This window comes from Pituophis catenifer, unplaced genomic scaffold (assembly GCF_029215685.1).
Source record: "Pituophis catenifer annectens isolate HBS135680 unplaced genomic scaffold, rPitCat1.0.hap2 SCAF_1, whole genome shotgun sequence".
In the NCBI taxonomy this organism is placed as follows: domain Eukaryota; kingdom Metazoa; phylum Chordata; class Lepidosauria; order Squamata; family Colubridae; genus Pituophis; species Pituophis catenifer.
Genome location: NW_027256881.1, coordinates 180,823,992 through 180,844,425, shown reverse-complemented (window position 1 = coordinate 180,844,425; position 20,434 = coordinate 180,823,992). Strand labels below are relative to the sequence as shown.

At 37.1% G+C, this 20,434-nt stretch overlaps 1 protein-coding gene across 2 annotated transcripts in view; it reads right to left on the bottom strand.

The window, feature by feature from the left end:
- HYCC2 (hyccin PI4KA lipid kinase complex subunit 2) overlaps positions 1 to 20,434 on the bottom strand; it is an 80,083-nt gene that overhangs the window by 9,905 nt on the left and 49,744 nt on the right. For both annotated transcript variants that reach the window (XM_070933257.1, XM_070933256.1), the window contains exons 5-10: positions 16,594 to 16,773; positions 15,794 to 15,874; positions 15,471 to 15,586; positions 11,960 to 12,055; positions 2,985 to 3,101; positions 1,505 to 1,592 (exon numbers count right to left, since the gene is read on the bottom strand). In XM_070933257.1, coding sequence (XP_070789358.1) covers positions 1,505 to 1,592; positions 2,985 to 3,101; positions 11,960 to 12,055; positions 15,471 to 15,586; positions 15,794 to 15,874; positions 16,594 to 16,773 — 678 coding nt within the window. The remainder of the gene's footprint in view (positions 1 to 1,504; positions 1,593 to 2,984; positions 3,102 to 11,959; positions 12,056 to 15,470; positions 15,587 to 15,793; positions 15,875 to 16,593; positions 16,774 to 20,434) is intronic.

The following is a 20,434-nucleotide window of genomic DNA, read 5'->3' as shown; positions in this document are numbered from 1 at the left end:
GGGCATTTAGTTATTTACTAAAGGAACATTTACTAACAAAAAAGGAATTCAAATTGTTGTCTTCAGAAGGATACTATTATCTAGTCAGCAATAATTCATCAACAAGCATTTAACCTAATCTAAAGGGAAGATTTAAAAAATGCAATCTCATTTGACAAGGTGATTCCCTTGCAAAAAACATTAACATTTAATTAAATCTAGGCAAATCACACACACATTTTCTTCCAAATTGTACACACACACCTATGTTTTCTTTTCATGAAGTATGTTCAGGAACTTAACCTCTGCTTTTTATCTTACAAAGATCACTTCTTGGTAATCCCAAAACAAATCTATTCCTCTACCCACCGCCAATCTAGAAGAGAAAGATAAACTGAGGGTTCATGAAGAGGATGATTACTGGATCAAAGTGGCTTGCCAGGAGAAGACTTTAGCCCTTTCAGTGTCTCCTTAAACAGGCAGAAACCAATCTGCTGGTCATGATTGTCAGTAAAGAAAAACAAATGACATAGGAAAGTGGACATTTTCTATTTTCAGCATCTTGTTTATGTAGCCAGTAAAAGGCCAGTGACCTACATTCAGAAAAGCTGGAGGGGAAAAGGAAGATTTCCTTCTTAAAATAATTATCATGCTGTTCAAGTTCAGAGAAAGGCCTAATTCAAGTTGTACCACAGTTACTAGTCTGTTAGTATCTAGCCATATGCCAAAAGTCTTCCCAACAGATATGCAAAATGCAGATAAACAAGCATACACGTAATCCTCAATTTACAACCACAATTCAGCCCAAAATTTCTGCTGCTAAGCGAGACAGTTTTACAAACTTTCTTGCCCCAGTTGTTAAATGAATCACTGCAGTTGTTAAGTTAGTAATATGGTTGTTAAGTGAATTGGTTTTCCCATTGACTTTTCTTGTCAGAAGATTGCAAAAGGGGATCACGTGACCTTGGGATACAGCAACGGTCGTAATTATGAAGCAGTTGCCAAGCATTCAAATTTTGATCATGTGACCATGAGGATGCTGCAATGATTGTAAGTGTGAAAAATGGTCATAAGTCACTTTTACTTCAGCTATTGATTCAAACGATCCTAAACGAATGGTTATTAAATTAAGGACTACTGTATACATGAACAACCCACAAGTGTACATCTGCATGATTCACAAAAGAGTGCTTTCAATAAGCACTCAATAAGTTCAATAAGTTCAATAAGACTGCAGGTAGCAGTCAAACAATGGTTGCAAGTAATATAATTATTCCCCTATTAACCAATATTCTGCTAATCTTTGCTTTATAAGAGACTGAGGAACTCTGGATTGTAGCCAAGTGGATGAAATCAAAGTGTACAATTTATCACGAGATTTTGTTACAATGTGCACAAGCTATTCTGCTGAAGGTTCCTTTGGAAAATTTTAGAATATTACATAATTCATTCAAAGGTAACTATTAATATTACAATTATATGCACAATTTAAAACTCATGAACAGATTACAGCCTATCTCCTTACCAGCAGTGGCTGAGAATAGAGTTCAAGCTGAGCTCGATATATTATATCATCCAGGGCTTCCTGACCAAGTTCCCATTGTCCATTGTAGCTATATATGGATGCAAAGGAAATAACACAGTGCATTATTTTTGTGATCTTGAGCTTTCCCCCATCAGTTAACTTCCAAATATGCCCTTTTCTGCTGTTTTGGTTTTGCTAGTGCTAGCTGTAAGATCCTAAGTAAATAGCTGACTCATGGGTACAATTCTTTCTTGCTTCCTCTTCCTTGTGTATTTCAGTCAGGATAATTTCATTACTAACATTTTTGACATAGCAGACAGAGATGTTAATAATAACTGAGACATCTCACTGGTTCACCCATCCCCTGGAGTCCCCAGTTCTGCAAACATAACTTATCTTAAGGGACCTTCAAAAGTTCAGAAATGATATGGCCAACATCACTTCAGGGGGAGAAGATTCCACAACATGGACACACAACAAAAAAAGGCCTGATTCCTAGGGCCTACCAAATGCAGCTCCCTAGATGACAGAGCCCATAACATGCCATGGCGGCACAGTGGTTAGAATGCAGTATTGCAGGCTAATTCTGCTGACTGCCAGTAATTTGGCAGTTCGAGTCTCACCAGATCAAGGTTGATTCAGTCTTCCATCCTTCCAAAGTCAGTAAAAAGAGGACCCAGATTTTGGGGGACAATATGCTGAGTCTGTAAAACCACTCAGAGAGGACTGTAAAGCACTGTGAAGTGGTATATAAATCTAAGTGCTATTGCTATTACTATGCCCTCTCTGTCGGATCTGGTGAGATGGTAAATGAAACTGGAGAGAGGCTCAAATACCCATGCCGTGAAAGGCTCTAAAGATCAACATCAGCACCTTGAATTGGACCTGGAAATAAACTGGTAACTAATGCAGCTTGTGAAGCAGAGATATAATGTGTGTTCACTGCATTTTGAACCAACTGAAGTTTCTGGATACTCTTCAAGGGCAGCCTTATGTAGAGCACATTACAGTAGTTCAACTGTGAGATGGCCAGGACAGTAATGACCATTAGTAGGACCCCTCAATCTAGAAAAGGTGCAACTGGTAATAATCAAGTAGAAACTTTCCAAAGTTAAAACTCAACTTCATGGCAAATGTAAGTTACATTTTTCACAGCAGAAGATAGCACAAATATTTTAATCAAAAAGAAAAAAATGAAAAACATGTTAAGTACTCTGCTAGAGGGTTACTGAGGTGGTTCCCTTGCATTCACTGCTGTTTTTTTAAACCAGACAAAATATATGTACATTCATTTGTATTTAGGCCAATGAAATACGGTATTGTCAAACAGAAAAGCAGAAAAATGGCCTGAAAGAAGTCCACTGTCCACTGTTAATATTTTAATAAGCACTTACTGTATCTTACATTTTATTCCTGAAAAAATATGAATAATTTGCTCAAAAACAAAGAACAGTTACTTATCCAAAATTTAGATACATACACAGCGTAATAGATTCCAGTGAGTAACTGAACCATGAAGTCAGGATCCAATACTACTCTGCAGCCATCTTCCTTCCAGCATTTTTCATTTTGCCGTGGAAATCCACTCACACAGAGCCTGCAAAACATAAAAGCATGTCTAAAAATTAAATATTTATCTGTTGAGTAAACACATTTTCTTATTTTTAATTTTGTATACATAACTCTAAAGTACAAACCAAGGTATTTCAATAATAATATTCACTTTTAGTTTATTTATGTGTTTTTATAGTCCCAGGTAGTATATACTGTTGTGAGAAAACTACTTACTTAAATTGGAAACCAAAGTATTTGTGCAATAAAGTACAGGTAACCCTTGTTTAGCAACCATTCACTGTTAGATGGTGACTTACAACTGGTTCTCATACTGACAACCAATGCAGCATCCCCACAGTCAGGTGATCAAAATTTGGGTGCTTGGCAAGTGGCATATATTTATGATGGCTGCAGCATCCCAGGGTCACATAATTGCTTTTTGCAATCTTTCCAACCAGCTTCTCATAAGCAAAGTCAATGGGAAGAGCCCAATTCACTTAATGACTGCACGACTCACTTAACTGCAGTAATTTGCTTAACAACTGTGGCAAAATAATTTGTAAAATTAAGCACAATTCAACAACAACAACCTTGTTTAACAACAGAAATTCTGGTCCCAATTGTGTTTGTTAAGTCAAGAACTACCTACAAATGTTTTAATATATTTAATTCGGTAATATCTACATAAATAAACACTTAATTAAGACATGCCACTAAAACAATCCTTTCTCTACATAAAGCTACAATGAAAGATGGTTACAATATCATGGGATTATAGCAATAGCATTTAGATTTATATACCACTTCACAGTGCTTTACAGCCCCCTCTAAGAGTCAGCATATTGCCCCCAACAATCTGAGTCCTCATTTTACCAACCTCAGAAGGATGGAAGGCTGAGTCAACCTTAAGCCTGGTGAGATTTGAACTGTCAAATTGCAGGCAGCCGGCAGACAGCAGAAGTAGCCTGCAGTATTGCATTCTATTACTAATGATATATTAGAAAGTGACTATTACCATTCACAGTATTTCCTATTTTGCCTGAAAACATCCTACCATCACAAACTTGATTTTTGTAGAAGCTGCCAATCTATTCCCACTGAAATCTCTCAGCAATTATTTCTGCAGTTCAGTAGCAGCCTCAATCAAATTACACCTCATCATACTTATGGAAAGTATCCAAGTAGCAACCGTCAATGTCCACCTAACATTTAACTGCAGTAAAAAAATAAAAAGAAAGAAAGAAATCCAGCCAAAGCCAAGGTCAAGAATATCCTTTTAAAAATAAAGAAATTAGAATTTGGCCACCAATAGGATTCTAAAGGGAGAAGAGCTATAAGAACGCAAACTTTGGACTCAAACATCAATTCTCCTTTAAAAAGGTTTTCAGCACCATGGCACTAAAATGTCTTTTTCTTCTAAGGATATTCCACCTGTAACCCAACCCTTATTGGATTTTTAGGATGGATGCATTAAAGGCATGGATCCATATGTGGTTGGCACAGATATTGCAGAATTAGAAGATAATTATTGGTTCATCTTAGTGGGAAAAGATGTATAAAAAGTGAAATGAAACAACAAATAAACCAATAACAATAAAGACATGAGTTTATAGGGCTTTTTCATATTGCTTTTGTTCTTGTCATAAATTTATCTAGATCCTTTAAAGTAGTGGTCCCTAATCTTTTTTTTTTTTAATGAAATTTTATTGAATAAAGAATAAACATTTCAAATGTTACGGTTCGGCAATGTGTAGTCATATTGTATATTTACAGGTATGGTATCTAATCAATTATCTAAATATTATACAATTTATACGTGAATTTTTGTAAAATTGATTACAACAATAATATATAGATTTAATTAGTAATTAAACATTGTCCTAATAGAAGTTAACTTTTGCATTTATTTTTCAACCACCTATACCACAGATCCCAAATCGCGTAGAATTCTGAGTCCTCCTTTCCGTTTAACACATACGTTAATCTGCACATTTCTGCACAGTCCAATACTTTATTGACTACCTGTTCCTCAGTTGGACATTTTTTCTCTTTCCAATAACTGGCATAGGAGAGTCTAGCAGCTGTGACAATATGAATAATCAGATATTTCTTTTCCTTAACAAATGTTCGTTTTAGCACTCCCAGGAGATAAATTTCAGGCAAAAAGTTAATATCCTCATTTAATATTTCTTGGATCCATTTTTGTATTTTTTTCCAGAATTTCCTCGCTTCCGGGCACGTCTACCACATGTGGTAGAAGGTACCTTGATAGTGGCCGCATTTCCAACACTTGGGGCTTGCATTCGAATAAATCTTTGCAATTCTAGATGGTGCTAAATGCCATCTATACAGCATTTTGTACTGATTCTCCTTATAGCTTGTTGCTCTTGTCAATTTAAGATTGCTGTTCCATATTTCTTCCCAATCGCCCAAGTTTATCTTTGAGTCGATATTTTTCCCCCAAGCGATCATTTGGTCTTTAAGTATTTCTCCTTCTCTGTCATATTCGAGCAGGTAGGAGTATAATTTAGCTAATAGTTTATTCTCATTGCCCAGCCATACCTTATCAAAGCTATTTGTCCCCATTTCTATTCCCTCTTCCTGTTTATCTTTCCTATATCGGGATTTAATTTGTAAATAGGGCCACCAATCGATATGAATCCCTTGCTCTTTCAATATCTCATTTGATTTAAGGTTGCCACTGTTATCTAGAATGTCTTGATATGTGAACATTTTCTCTCTGCTTATTGTGTTTGGGTAGATCATTGCCTCCATTGTAGAGATCCATTTTGGGATTTTAAAGTAATGTTTATGCCTAATTTCTTTCCATGTCTTCATTAATGTATCTCTAATTTTGTGTCGGTGAAAACATATCTCTGCCCCCTTTCCTTTATCCCAGAGGTAGGCATGCCAGCCTCTCAGCAAGTCATGCCCTTCCAGTTGTAGAATTCTTTTGTTTCTTAATGAGGCCCACTCTCGTAGCCATACTAAATTGGCAGCTTTGTGATATATCTCCCAAACTGGGAGCCCAAATCCGCCTTTGTTTCTTTTTTCCTGCAGTGATCGTAACGCAATTCTCGGCTTTTTCCCTCCCCAAATAAATTTCCTTACTATCATATTTAGATCCGAAAAATATTTTTTGTCAATGCTAATTGGTGTGGTTTGAAACAAGTATATTAATTTGGGGAGAATACTCATCTTAATGGTGGCTATCCTACCTAGAAACGATATTTGTAACTTCCCCCAACGGTCCAAATCTTGCTTGATCTTTGTCAGTAATGGTGTATAATTATCCTCCTTCAGGGTTGAGCATCTAGCAGTTTCATTTCATTTTCATTTTATTAAATTTGTATACCGCCCTACTCCCGAAGGACTCAGGGCGGTGAACAGCCATAAAATAAAACATATAGATACAAAATTTAAAATAGAGATAAAACTAATTAAATAAATTTGGCTGAACCATTTTAAAACCCCAATAAATTAAAACCAAATTTAAAATTCCATTTAAAAAGAGGAAAAGTTTAGGTCAGGCCAGCTTGATGGAATAAGAACGTCTTAAGCGTGCGACGGAAGGTACGCAGATCCGGAATCCTCCGTATCTCCGGGGGGAGCTCGTTCCAGATCGTAGGTGCCCCCACAGAGAAGGTTCTCCCCCGGGGGCCGCCAGTCGACATTGTTTGGCCGACGGCACCTGGAGGAGCCCCTCTCTATGGGAGCGTACTGGTCAGTGGGAGGCTATTGGTGGCAGCAGGCGGTCCCGTAAATAGCCAGGTCCTAAGCCATGGAGTGCTCTGAAGGTGATAACCAAGATCTTGAAGCGCACTCGGAAGACCACCGGGAGCCAGTGCAGCTCGTGCAGGAGAGGCGTTACATGGGAGCGCCACGTCGCTCCCATCACCACCCGCGCGGCCGCACTCTGCGCCAGTTGGAGCAGTAATTCAAATCCCTAAATATTTTATCTTTTTAACTGTTTGGATGCCCAAATTTTCTATTAATATTTCCTGTTCTCTTTTCGGGATATTTTTTGTTAACATTTTAGTTTTTGTCATATTTAATTTAAATCCAGATAGCTTCCCGTACTCGTCTATCTCTTTCAATACCTTTGGCCCAGTCGTTAACGGGTCCTCCATAATCAACGCTACATCGTCGGCAAAAGCTTGAATTTTGAAAGTTTCGTTCCTAATTTCCAATCCGCGTATCTCATTATTTTGCCTAATATTCCTTAACAATATCTCCAGGGCTAATATGAATAAGAGTGGAGAGAGTGGACAGCCTTGCCTTACCCCTTTGCCAATCCGGAAAGTTTTGGTCATATCTCCATTCAGTATAATATTTGCACTCTGCTTATCATAAATTGTTTTTATCGCATTCTCGAAGTATTCCCCAAAATTCATTCTTTTAATCTGCTGGATCATAAATCCCCAATTTAGGTTGTCGAACGCCTTCTGGGCATCGAGAAAGACCAAGGCCAGCTGTTTCTCAGAGTGTATTTCATAATACTCCAGCACATCCATCACCACTCTCATGTTAGTTCTGATCTGTCTTCCAGGAAGGAACCCGTTTTGATCAGGGTGGATCCAATTATTTAGTATTATCTTCATCCTACCTGCTAGTATTCCCATAAATATTTTATAGTCCGTATTAAGTAAGGAGATCGGCCTATAGTTCTTTATTTGTTTGGGGTCGGTACCTTCCTTTTCTACCAATGTGATTAACGCCTCCTTCCATGATTCTGGAATCCTGGAGCCTCTCAGGGCCTCATTGCATATTGCCAGAAGTTTCGGTACGAGTATTTCTTTCAGTTCCTGGTTTTTATACAATTCTCCTGGGAGGCCATCAGGGCCAGGGGTTTTATTGCTCTTTAATTTAGATATTGCCCCCTTCAATTCCTCTATTGTAATTTCTCTATTAAGCATTTCCCTTTCCTCCTCCTTTATCTGTGGAAGTTTCTCTTTGGCGAGGTATTGATTAATGCTATCAATTGAGGTTTCCTCCTCTCTATATAATGTCTCGTAATATTGTCTGACAAACTCAAGTTTCTCCTCCTCTTCCTCTAGTATTTTGCCTTCCCAATTCTCCAAGCAATCTATAACTCCCTTCTCCTTCACTTTTTTAAATTTATACGATAACCATCTCCCTGGCTTGTTTGCATTATCAAAATAGTATCGTTTAGATTGTTTGATTTTTTTTGCCAATTCTTCCTGTTCTAATAAATTTAATTTATGCCTTGTTGTCATCCATTGTACTTTTTTTGCAGTATCACTGGGGTCTCGTTGTAGTTTCTTTTCTGCTTCTTCCAACTGGATTAGCAAATGCTTCTGAGCCTTTCTTTTTTCTTTGTTATATATATTATGTGATATTACTAATCCTCTCAAATAAGCCTTCATTGTATCCCAAACACATGTTGAGAGAGTTTCCTAGTTCTCATTCTCCTCAAAAAACAATTGTAAATCTCTCTGGAGCTTTTTGGTAAACCCTACATCTCTAAGGATATGAGTATTTAATCTCCATCTCCTTCGTTTAATCCTGTTTGGGCTCTTCCACTTTATCTCTAATGGGTTGTGATCAGCCCATACATTTGGGGTGATTTCAACCGAGTGGATTTCTAACTCCAAACTTCTACTGACCCAAACCATGTCAATCCTTGAACAGGACTTCTGAGGGTTTGAATAATAAGTGAATTGCTTATCGTTCGGATGTAATACTCGCCAGAGGTCTACTAAATTGTGCTCATCGACTAGGTCAAAAAAGGTTTTGGGGAGCCTTTCCCTTTTGTTCTTTTTCACTATTCCACTCTTATAATCCATTTCCAGGTTTACTACCCCATTAAAATCGCCAATAATGCAAATATTTCTATGCTCCAATTCGTCTATTTTGTGGCTTAATTTCCTATAAAATTCTCCTAAATTCCTATTTGGAGCATAAATAGCTACTACTAAAATTGGGATACTGCCCCTCTTAATTTCAATTGCCAGTAGTCTCCCTTTATCATCTGAATATTTGAGTTCAGCAGCAATTCCTTTCTTTACATATAACGCTACTCCCCCTTTTTTTTCCTCTGCTAGAGAAGTAAAGGTTTTGCCAAATTTCACAAATTCCAAATATTTCCTCTCCTCTCTCTTTATATGAACTTCTTGGAGACATATTATTTCCGAATTATATTTAATTAGTTTTGAGAATGTTTGTTTCCTCTTCCCTCCATTATTTAGACCATTGACATTGACAGACAGCAATTTCCAACCCTCCATTTTTCTGACTAACTACCTAGTTCTTATTTGTCCTTACGGCTCTTTGTGGTCTTTGTCTCTTTCCTTTGGTTTCTTTAACTTCTTTCTCTTCTAACTCCTTTTCCTCTGGTGTACCTTCTTTGGATTTTCTTAACTGTACGTTAATTTCTTCCTGGGAGGCTATATCCAGTTCCTCCTTACTGCTTTGGTCTTCCTCCGCACCCCTCAGCTGATCCAAAAGTTCTTGTGTGGAGACAAGACTGTCAATCTTAATTCTTTTCCCTTGCCAGGTGATGAGCATCCCCTCTGGTAAAATCCATCTGAAGGGGATACTTCTCTTGTTTAACTGTATCGCCAAGAACCTATAGTCCCTTCTCAGATCTCGAACCCTCTTCGGAACTTGTTTCAATACTATTACCTCTTTGCCTTTGAAACTTACAGTTTCTTCTCTTACTATATTGTATAGCATATCTTTCACTTTCTTCTGGGCAAATCTGATATGGATTTCTCGAGGGAGTTTATTCCTCCTGGCATAGTTGGTTTGCACCCTGTAAATTTCATCCAACTCTTTTATAATATCATCTTTGTCCTGTTGTAGTATTCCAGCTACTAAGCCCACCATAACATTTCCCAAATCTTCGTCTTTGTCCTCTACCACGTTTTGAAAATGAAGGTAGAAAGCTGCCCGGTCCATCTCAAGCTGGATAATAGAGTCTTCCTATTCTGTGCCATTAATTTCTGGTCGATCGAGTCGAGGTTCCTTTCATTCTGCTCCACCCTCGTCTCAACCTTCTTTATCTTTTTCTCATTGTTTTGAATGGACTCCTGAATCTCACTCATTTTCTGGTCAATAGAATGGATATCAGTTTTTAATTCTACATGATTATTAGTCATCTTTTCTTGTAGCAGGAGCATAGTTTCTTAAATTGTTGATAGAGTCACCTGCATCGCTTGAATGGTTGGTAACATTGCTGGTTTGTCCGCTTTTGTTAACACCTCAGTGGGTTTTTGCGGAGCTGGAGAGGACATTGTTAATGCAGGATTAGATGACGTTTTCTTTCCAGCCTTACATGCTGCCGAAGAAATGCTTGTCATTTCTTTTAAGATTCTCTTCTGATTTGTCAAAATTACCTTGATATTCTTCCAAATTATCATCCACTATTCTCTCTCTAGTAATAAGATTCACCTAATTCATCCAATTGCGGATTTACCCAATCTCCATATCAACTCACAACATTTCATTCAGCTATTGTTAATCAAAGTTGTATATAAATATAGGCTAGATATAATACAATAATAACTGTAGATTAAATATAGTTATCTAATCCAGACCAATATAAGTTAATAAATACTCAATCCCTTCAATAATCAATTTTCAATGTTCATCCGATCGTGCTATTGCACACTTATTAAGTTCATTAAATATAATCTATAATTTATTCTTATATAATCTAAGATAGATGTAGATATAGGTATCAATTTAATAGAGATAGAGAGTTGTTTGCAGTTTAAGAAATAAGGTTATACAATAGCGATGGATTAAGATCTATTAGGCTTTTTCAAAAAGAGTGGGAGAAGTTGTCTAAAATAGTTAATATCTATATAAATAAAGGAGTGATTATAGAATAATAAATAAATTAGTATTAATAATTAATAGCAAATTCTATCAATAATGTTTTAAAAATTCATTACTCTTATTATATAATTAATTAATACCACAGTCAAAGAAGTTCTTCCACGTAGAGAGATATTTCAGTTAATTGAGGGGAAATCACAAGTAGGTCCAGAGGGCAACTAAGTCTTAATGAGCAGAAATACTGTTCGAAGAAAAGAAGTGGTCCCTAACCTTTTTAGCTCCATGGACTGCTGGTGGCAGGAATGGTTTTGTGCGTGCAACCTAATCCCACACATGCGCAAATAAAGTGTTGCACATTCGCCCACTGCTTGAGTGGCCCAGTTCTCAACAGGCTATGGACCAGTAGTAATCTACGACCTGGAGGTTGCAGACCCCTGCTTTAGAGGTAGGCTTAGTAAGCAGATGACATATTAGCTATTTCTATTGCTAACCAGGTTAAAAAGAAAAGAATGGATGCTCCATAAGATCTGTTTTAGATACTCTTCATTAAAACTCTATCTTGTACATATGTATCTTAAATGTTGTGGCACTAGTACAAAAGGACACAACTTGCATCATGATCATCATAATCTATGTTTTGTTATTTGGGATCATCATGTTTTGAAAAGTATGTTTTATATGTTACCCTCCACTACTACATCTCATTAACCATGTTTCACTGTACGTCTGCAACCAGCCTGAAGCTCCGAGTTACAAACATATATATCTCTTGAATGACACCCATAAAACCCAGCTCTGTTCCACACATATGAGAAACCATGATCCTTTTTTCTTCTTCCAGTAAATTAGGAGAATTTTTTTTTTCTTTACGTAATTTAATGGAGACAATGTGAAGAATCTAAGTTTCTACATCTGTAATAAAACAAGTCATTACATTTACATACTCTAATAAAAAAAGCAGGGACAAATTATGACAAATAATCAATATTCAAATATTGTCTCACATGTATGTAAAACCCATACCTTTTTCTTTTTATATCATTTTAAAAACCCTATGAAAAACATTCCTCTCAACCATACCAAGTACATCATTCTTACCTAGAACCCATCTTGCAAAGCGACTGATAGGAAGAGGCAGGCATATATACAATAGCAGAATTATAACACAGCATAAGAAAGCTCAGCACTTCAAACCTAGCGAGACAAAGTGGAACAGATTGAAATAGTTAATATTCTATTGCAAAACCATTCTATTGATAGGTTTAAAAAAATAACAAAATAATTCTATTTTACTTTACTTTACTTTTACTTTTATTTGATTTGTATACCGCCCTACTCCCGAAGGACTCAGGGCGGTGAACAGCCAACAATAAAATACATACATACAAAATTTAAAAAGCAGAAATAAAATCGAATTAAATAGTTTGGCCCAGACAGATTAAAATCGCAATCAATTTAAAACTAATTTAAACTTTGAGTATAAAGATATTAAAAATATTGAAATATTAAAAATTGTTTAAAAAGAGGGAGAAAGTTAGGCCCGGCCCGCCTGGTGAAATGAAAAGGTCTTTAGAGCGCGGCGGAAGGTGCGCAGATCCAGGATCCTCCGTATCTCCGGGGGGAGCTCGTTCCAGATAGTAGATGCCCCCACAGAGAAGGCTCTCCCCCTGGGGGCCGCCAGTCGACATTGTTTGGCCGACGGCACCCGGAGGAGCCCCTCTCTATGAGAGCGTACCGGCCGGTAGGAGGCTATTGGTGGTAGTAGGCGGTCCTGCAAGTACCCAGTTCCTGAGCCATGGAGTGCTTTAAAGGTGGTAACCAAAACCTTGAAGCGCACCCGGAAGACCACCGGGAGCCAGTGCAGCTCGCGCAGGAGGGGTGTTACATGGGAGAGCCATGTCACTCCCATGTAAACAAAGTGTTTTGTTTACAAAGTGTTTTGAGTTCACTTTATTTAAATTTGATATAATAGTCTTGGAAGATACAATAGCACAATTAAATATTCAACCACAAATATTATTTTCAAATAAGTAAGGCAGCAGGATGGAATCTGATCTCTGCTGATAGTCATAGCAGACTTGAAAGACTGTCAAGGTGTCTGCTCCAGATGTGCCAAATAAATGTCAGCATTGGGAACAGGCAAACAAACATTTGAGGCTGACTCTGCCAGCAGTCATATGGAATAGCTGTGTAATGATTAGAAAATGAGGATTCCAAGTTACACTAGAGTGATCACTAGGTAGCAAACCTCTGTTGGGAGCAACAAATTCATCCTGGGCTCCTTGTACTTATGCCTCAAAACCCTTGCTTTCAGAAATGCTAATACTTTGGCTTCAGACCTTCCCTACAAACAAAGCAGTGTGTGATTTGCTTTCCAACTAACCATCTGGGCATTGGAATGATTGCAGGCAAGCTTCTGTGTGCCTGTGGACTTCGCTACTAAGTGTGATCCCAAGTATGCTGACTGCCATGCTGGTAAATTTCCAATTTCATGAACTACTGAAACCTAATCTCTATTGGTTTGTTTGGTCTAGAATAGGTGCCTATTAAATATAAATCCTTATTCACTCATATCAATCATGCTTGTCAAACCCCAAAATATCAGGATTACAACTAATAACTATTTTAAAAAATCAGTAATTCTGATCTGGGTATTTAATCAGTCATTTAGTCTCTTAGGTATAGTTAGCAAACTGTACACAAGACACCTGAAGTTGAAGTTGTTGGACTGGTTGATCCAGAAATAGGCTTTTGCTGATGAACAAGCAGGTTTTAGTCTAGGATACGACAATCCACATTCAGTCATTGTATACGGTTATAGCACTTAATGGAAAGATAATGAGTCAGCCAAGAGGGGCCCTATATACTGTCTTTCTTCATTTAATTCAATCTCTGGGGATAGACTTTGGGTGAACCCGACAACCTTCTCCACTGATCAAAGATTACTGCTTCCGATTATGAAATTACATGAAAACATTAATGCAAGTCAGATGCACTTCAGTTGTCTCTTTGCGTCAAAAAGGAAGGAAGCAAAGCTGTATACTTCATTTTGGGTATAGGAAATTCAGTGGAGAAGTATACAGCTTTGCTTCCTTCCTTTTTGACGCAATTCTCCACTGAATTTCCTATACCCAAAATGGGAATAATTTAATCACTGTTCTTTTACTTTGATGAAATAGTTATTTTCTCCACAACTCAAGTGGTAGATGCAGGGCCCTCATGGTATTTGGTGGAGAAGAAAGACTTACCATCACTTACTCTAAGACAAACAAAATCTTGGATTACTTTCTCTCAGCTTGGAAGTAAAATACTGAGGAAGACCAGAGGGAGCATAACCTCACAGGGCTTTTTAAACTCATTACGGCCAATACAAAATTGAAATGGTGTGCCGTTCATATCAATCTTCAAAGTGATTAGGCAGTTTTCCTTTCAATTATGGAGCTGGCCCAGGTGGTAGATCATGTTTCAGCTTACAGCTCTTACTCTCAAGATGTTTTCCTAATGTCTAATCTGTATCTATATCCTGAAAATTTCATCCTATTAGTTATAGTCTTATCTTCTGGAACAACTGAGAATAAGTCCAAACCCTGTACAATCAACCCTTCAGATATTTGAAGACAGTTATCACATTTCTTCTCAACTTCTCTTCTGCAAACTAAACATGAACGTAGGTCTTTTAACTGTTCTTCCGAGGACTTGGTTTTCAATTCTTTCACTTTCTTGACAGTTCTTCTCTGGACATGCTCCAATTTAATCAAAGTCCTTTTTAAACTGGGATGTGCAGAAGTGAACATTCAAATTATTCTGATTAAAGAGCTTTTCTTTGGGTTGATTTAATTCTCTACTTTCTGTGGTAATACAGGGAAAAATCCTTAGTACAAAGTGTACTATGCCCCTGTCAAATGTGGGATATTGAGTTCATTACTAACATTTAATTACCCTGCCCTTTTTACATTGTTTGGTACACAAACTAATACCCCCCCCCACTATATAAATTGTTCTGACTGATGTGCTGAAGAGAAAACTTACTTTCATTTAGCTGATGTGCCTCCTGGAGTATTTAGGATGGTATTCAGGTTCTTGCAACTAATAGTGCTATCAGGAGATTAATGATTTAGAGTTCTCTAGTACTACATATTAAATGTCCTATATTTTTAACTCTTCAGCTTATCTTTTGTTGATTTATTTTACTTCATTATCTCTTTACTTCTTTGTCCTGCCTTACCATTTGCAATCTATATTTTTCTGTTATCTGTCTCTGGCCAAAATTGCAAAAATTATTAAAGTAAAACACAAATAATCTCCAGTTCCTTCATACAAATAGAAACAAAAATAATACAATTTAAGTTCAGTTAATGAATTCACAATGATTTACAAAATAGAAACCTTAGTTTAACAAGAACATGACTATTTCAAAAGTGCCGATAGCTTCAGATTATTAAAAAGTCTTCAAAATTTATATATTGGAAGGCACCCATTAGAATCTACCTAACAGACAAATCTAATATTTTCTGCTCTATTCAATTATCTTACATTTCAAAGTCAAGGAGCATTTTTCTTTTAAGATATTTGGACTGTTATGGTAAGATCTACTACATCACTTGCTTACCTGTTTTGTGCAGTGAATGTTTCTCTTTGAGGGTGAAGGTCACTATAAACTACTCTGATGAGGTCGTGCTGACACAGGGCTCCCTCAGTCAAAGCCATGGATCCAATTGTAGATGGCTTAGGAATTATAAAATGGTGACAATATTATTTAGGGATAATTTCAAGATCCCACAAATGAAGTCTAACAAGAAGGAAGGTCTAATTATTATACAAAGTATAGAAACTCCAATTTAATATCATCAGATGACAGCTTTCTTTTAGAAACAACTGTTACGCTCAACCTACTTTCTTATAAGAAGTCTAGGAATATGATTGTATTCTTACCTCATGGTAAATTGAAGGTTTTGATAAGGAAGGGATAGTAAAAGATAAAATTTTATTATTCCCATCTTTGTCAGCAATTTCCTATAATATAAAAACATTTGGAAAGTTAATATGTATAATTACGTCATTTTAATGCTAGCAAAATAAACATCCATGAAGTAAAAGAATACTCTTTTAATGGAAGATGAAGACTTTGTTTTAGCAATAGACCAGGCTACAATTTGTAGAGCAGAGGGCTTTCCACAATTTCATTGGCAAGAACCTTTTTGCTTTTGCTCAAAAGTCTTGCAAACTCTGTATTTATTCAAGACTTTATTTTGTCTTTATATTTTAAAAACTAAATAAAGTGACTTAAGGAAACAACATATAAATCACATAAAAACATTGGTAAATTAACAGGCAAAGTAATATTCTTTGGAAACTCATCAGAACCAATCTGGCAATCCAAACAACTGTCAGAAAAGAGAACTGTCCATGAGATATTAAACATTATCACAGAGAGACAAATAGGCCTTGCCGAAGAAGACATCATGCAAAGGCCTAGGATTTTTCAGGCAGCAGTGCTCATAAGGAACATTCTGTTTTATTTATTCCTGAGAAGTCTAAAGCCTAGCCTAATTATCTTCCTGCTTTGCTTAATGCTGAAAATCAACAAGAAATTATACTCTGTCTTTTGTAGGCTGCTGTCAAATAGTTACTATGAGATTTTAGAGGATTCTTTACTATGGCCTATGGCCTGTCTACCTTTTGAGTTGCATTGATTCAGAAGGTCAGTACGTTTTCATTGTAGTCTTACTTACCAAGTTGTAAATTCCTAGAAGTAGGGCTTCGATGCAACCATTGCTCTGCCTATCTTTGCTGACAGTAAGACGCAAATAAACCCATATGAGTTCTGGCAAGAACTGTAACGTGAATCTTTTGAGACGAACCTCAGAACTACGATAAAGTTCAAAGAGTTGGTGGCAGACAGGTTCCAGAAACTGGAGGAGACAAATTATTGTTGTGGTTTATTCACTGATATCAATGTTAACAATGGCACATTGCCAAAAGAATCATAGAGATGGAAAGGATCATTTAGGACATCAAATTCAACCATTAGTAAGTGTAGAAATCTAAATTAAAGCATCCCACACAGAGAGCCATGCTGTTTCTCCTGAACATATCTAATGAAAGATGATCTATCAATCTTAGTAAGTGATTTTACTGTTGAACTGCTCTTATAATGAGCATGTTTTGCCAACCTTTCACGTCAAATAGTCTTCTTTTATGAAGTCTTTTATTTGATGTCTTCAACCATGGAATGACAGATCCTGACCAACTACTGCATTACATCCTTTCAGGTATCTGAACTATTCTAGCACATCCTGTAACCTCACGTCTTGTCTTCTCAAAGCTAAACATAGCATTTCCCTACTTACAAGATTTAATTTCTGGTCCATCATCATCATCATCCCTTTTTCTGATCTCTTCCAGTATGGCTAAAAGTGTAGATAGGACTGATCTGGCCAATGTAAATTAGAATAGGACCACTGTTTTCAGTGATTTTGAAACTATACTTCTGATGAAGAATTCTAAAATAGTGGTTTCCTTTCTTTTACAGTCATGCCACACTGTTGTCTCTGTGATGGAATGTGCACATGGAGAATTAATGGATAGGAGTTTTAGCAACAAAGAGATTTCCCAGGAAGAAGGGAGTAAATTTAATCAAAGGGAGGCTCAGATTAAGAGACTGCACATTGTCAACTGGATGTTGAAGGAAGGAAGAATTTCAGGGTAACCATACCTTAGAATCTCTCAGGATATATCTAGTAGGTTAGGAGGTTATAGCTTTAGTTTTGCAAGATTCTGTCCATTAGATGTACACAATAAAGGGCTGACTCGATTGGATTTCACTATCAGTTTTGGCTTTGGACCTGACAGACTGATTATACCATTTATATAGTTTGCTTCTGCCTATATAGTTTATAGTAAGCTATAATGCTAAGACTTCAGAATATTATTATTAAGCCAAGTATCTCCATTAATTAAAGAATTCTGCATCTGTCTATTAAATTTCAGTCTCTTCAGCTTACTTCTCTGAACAGAGTACTTCTCTGTTTCTTCTACACCAAGGGTGCTTAGATCCAGCCCATGGAGCTGGCCTGGAAATAGCAAAGGACCGGCCCACGGTGCCTCTGGTAGTGAAAATGGGAAGCACGTGGCTCCCCCATTGCCTGTTTTTGGCCTGGAGGGCCTCCTGCAAAATCCTGCAGCAAACACAATTCCCTCACTAACCTGCTTTCCAGCTCCGTTCTCCAGCATGCAGGGCAACAAAAGACCATGTGACTACCAGTAAAAAAAAGTTTGCATTTTTTTTAACTGGTAGTCATGTGGTCTTCTTTTGTTGCCCTACATGCAGGAGAATGGAGCTGGAAAGCAGATTAGTGAGGGAATTCTGGTTGCTCTGGGATGGGGTGGAAGTGAGGATTTTGCATTATGATTGCTCATAAGTAAGTAAGTAAGTAAAAGAGGAATGGAAAAATCCCTATCTGTAGATCAGCGTTTTTCAGTCTTGGCAAGTTTAAGATGGAGAACTTCATGCTGCCTGGGGAATTCTGGGAATTGAAGTCCATGCACCTTAAAGTTGCTAAAGTTGAAAAGCATGGGTCTACATTAGAGTTTAGGATTTTCCATTCCTGTTTTATTTAGTGTTTGGTGCAATTAAATAAATCAGTTGTGGTTTCCTTAACAAATACTGATTAAAGCAATGTGAACCATTACTGGACTTTTTGTGAGAAACTGAAATTAAAAGTTGATCTGGGGCTTTGATGATTAGATATGGAATTATGGAAATAATGTAGACAAATGTTAATCTTAGAGTAAGAGTTTGATATATTTTTTACTCATATCTATATCAAAAAAAGTTGGAAGTCATTCTTTTTCAGGTTTTCCTTCTTTTCCTCTTTTTTTCTTACACTTTCACTCTTTTTCTTTCTTGAGCCTTTTCTTTTTTCAAATCTGTTTTTTATTTGTTTATCCCTTAGCTTTGTATTTTTTTGATGTATGAAGGATAAAATACTCAGCCATTATAATTCTACATTCCTTATTTACAGAAATCATATCAAAATTTAGAATGAAATCCACTGGGAGCAATCTCATATAAGGCAGGCTCTGAGTAACCAAAAAGTGTTTATCGATAGAAGAGAATATTTGTAGCTCAGGGTTGAATTTGGGGTCCTTGATGCTCTCTGAGCTTGATGGTTTTCTTGCAGATGTTTCATTACCAAACTAGGTAACATCATCAGTACTAGAAGGGAGTGGAGTTTGCTCTTATTTTCATGTACTAGTGGCTTACCCCATCAGTGTTGATCAGTTGCTTCACAAAAAGTTTTGATTGGTGCTGAGTCTCTAGTCTCTACAGCCTCAGGGAGAGAAGGGCTATTCTGCACCCCTCCCTCAAAAGTTCTTTAAAATACAGTTTCCCAGCATTCCTTTAGGAACCTCCAACATGCAAACTCTGGCTATTCATCATAAAATGAACCCTCTTTATTTGGAGCTTCAAAATTTGCTGTTTGCTGGGAAGGTGTGTAGCTAAAAGTCAGTCTACATCTAGTGTACACCTGACTTTGGGGATATATAACAAAACAAAAGTGTATTTTCTTGCTGGATCTGGATGTCACAAATTTTGATGTCCCACATTTTGTAATTAACCCCCACGCCCTGTTTTGGCTAGCAGAGTGCTGCAGGAGGCTGACTGCTGTCACGCCCACCCTGGCCATGCCCACCTGGCCACACCCCCAACCCTCCAAGGTCAAACACAACCCTGATGCGGCCCTCAATGAAATTGAGTTTGACACCCCTGTTCTACACTGCCAAAGATTATATAATAAAAAACTAACCAAAATTTGGATCCTGTTTTCACAATATCAGCTATCTCACCCAATTTTGTCATCAACAAATCCAATAAGCATCCTCTCCACCTCTTTTGTATGTTTTTGAGCTAGCTTACTGTCATGCCATGTAACCTAAAGGTTGCACACCACACCCAAGCGGTCATGCTTGACTCTTTGAGAACCTTTGACCAAGAGAATTACAGTTCAATTTTCCAAGCATCCTAAACACATGCTTAGGAAGGGGAAGTTGCATTTTGCCTTTAAAAATGTGCCAAAGGCCATGTGCATATTTTCCACAGCTATTCTGAAATAATATTCTTGCAGGTTCCATAATCTAATGACAAATTTCCATCCGTTCACATAATTTTTCTAATCTTTCTTATTTTCAAACACCCCTTGGAAAGAATATTTAAATGCTTGGTTCATATTCTATTTAATCTCTTACAAACACAAAAATATAATCCTTTTAATAATCTTCCTATCAAGTTTCTTTCTTTTATCGTACCTTTCTCCCAGGAGCTCAAAATGGCATTCACAGCATTTCTGAGATAGCTTGGGTTGAAAGAGAGCAACTACCTAACAAACATGCAGTGAGTTTCCATGGCTTAGCATGGACTGCTTGGGACTTTCTGATCCTACTTCACCACCCTAAACTCTCTACCACATAGGCTCTCTTTCAAATAACCGATTAAGAAACCAAAAATAATCATGCTTATTTAACCTGAACATACAAGTAAAGTCTTTGTTCCTGCCAGCAGTAAACTGGTAA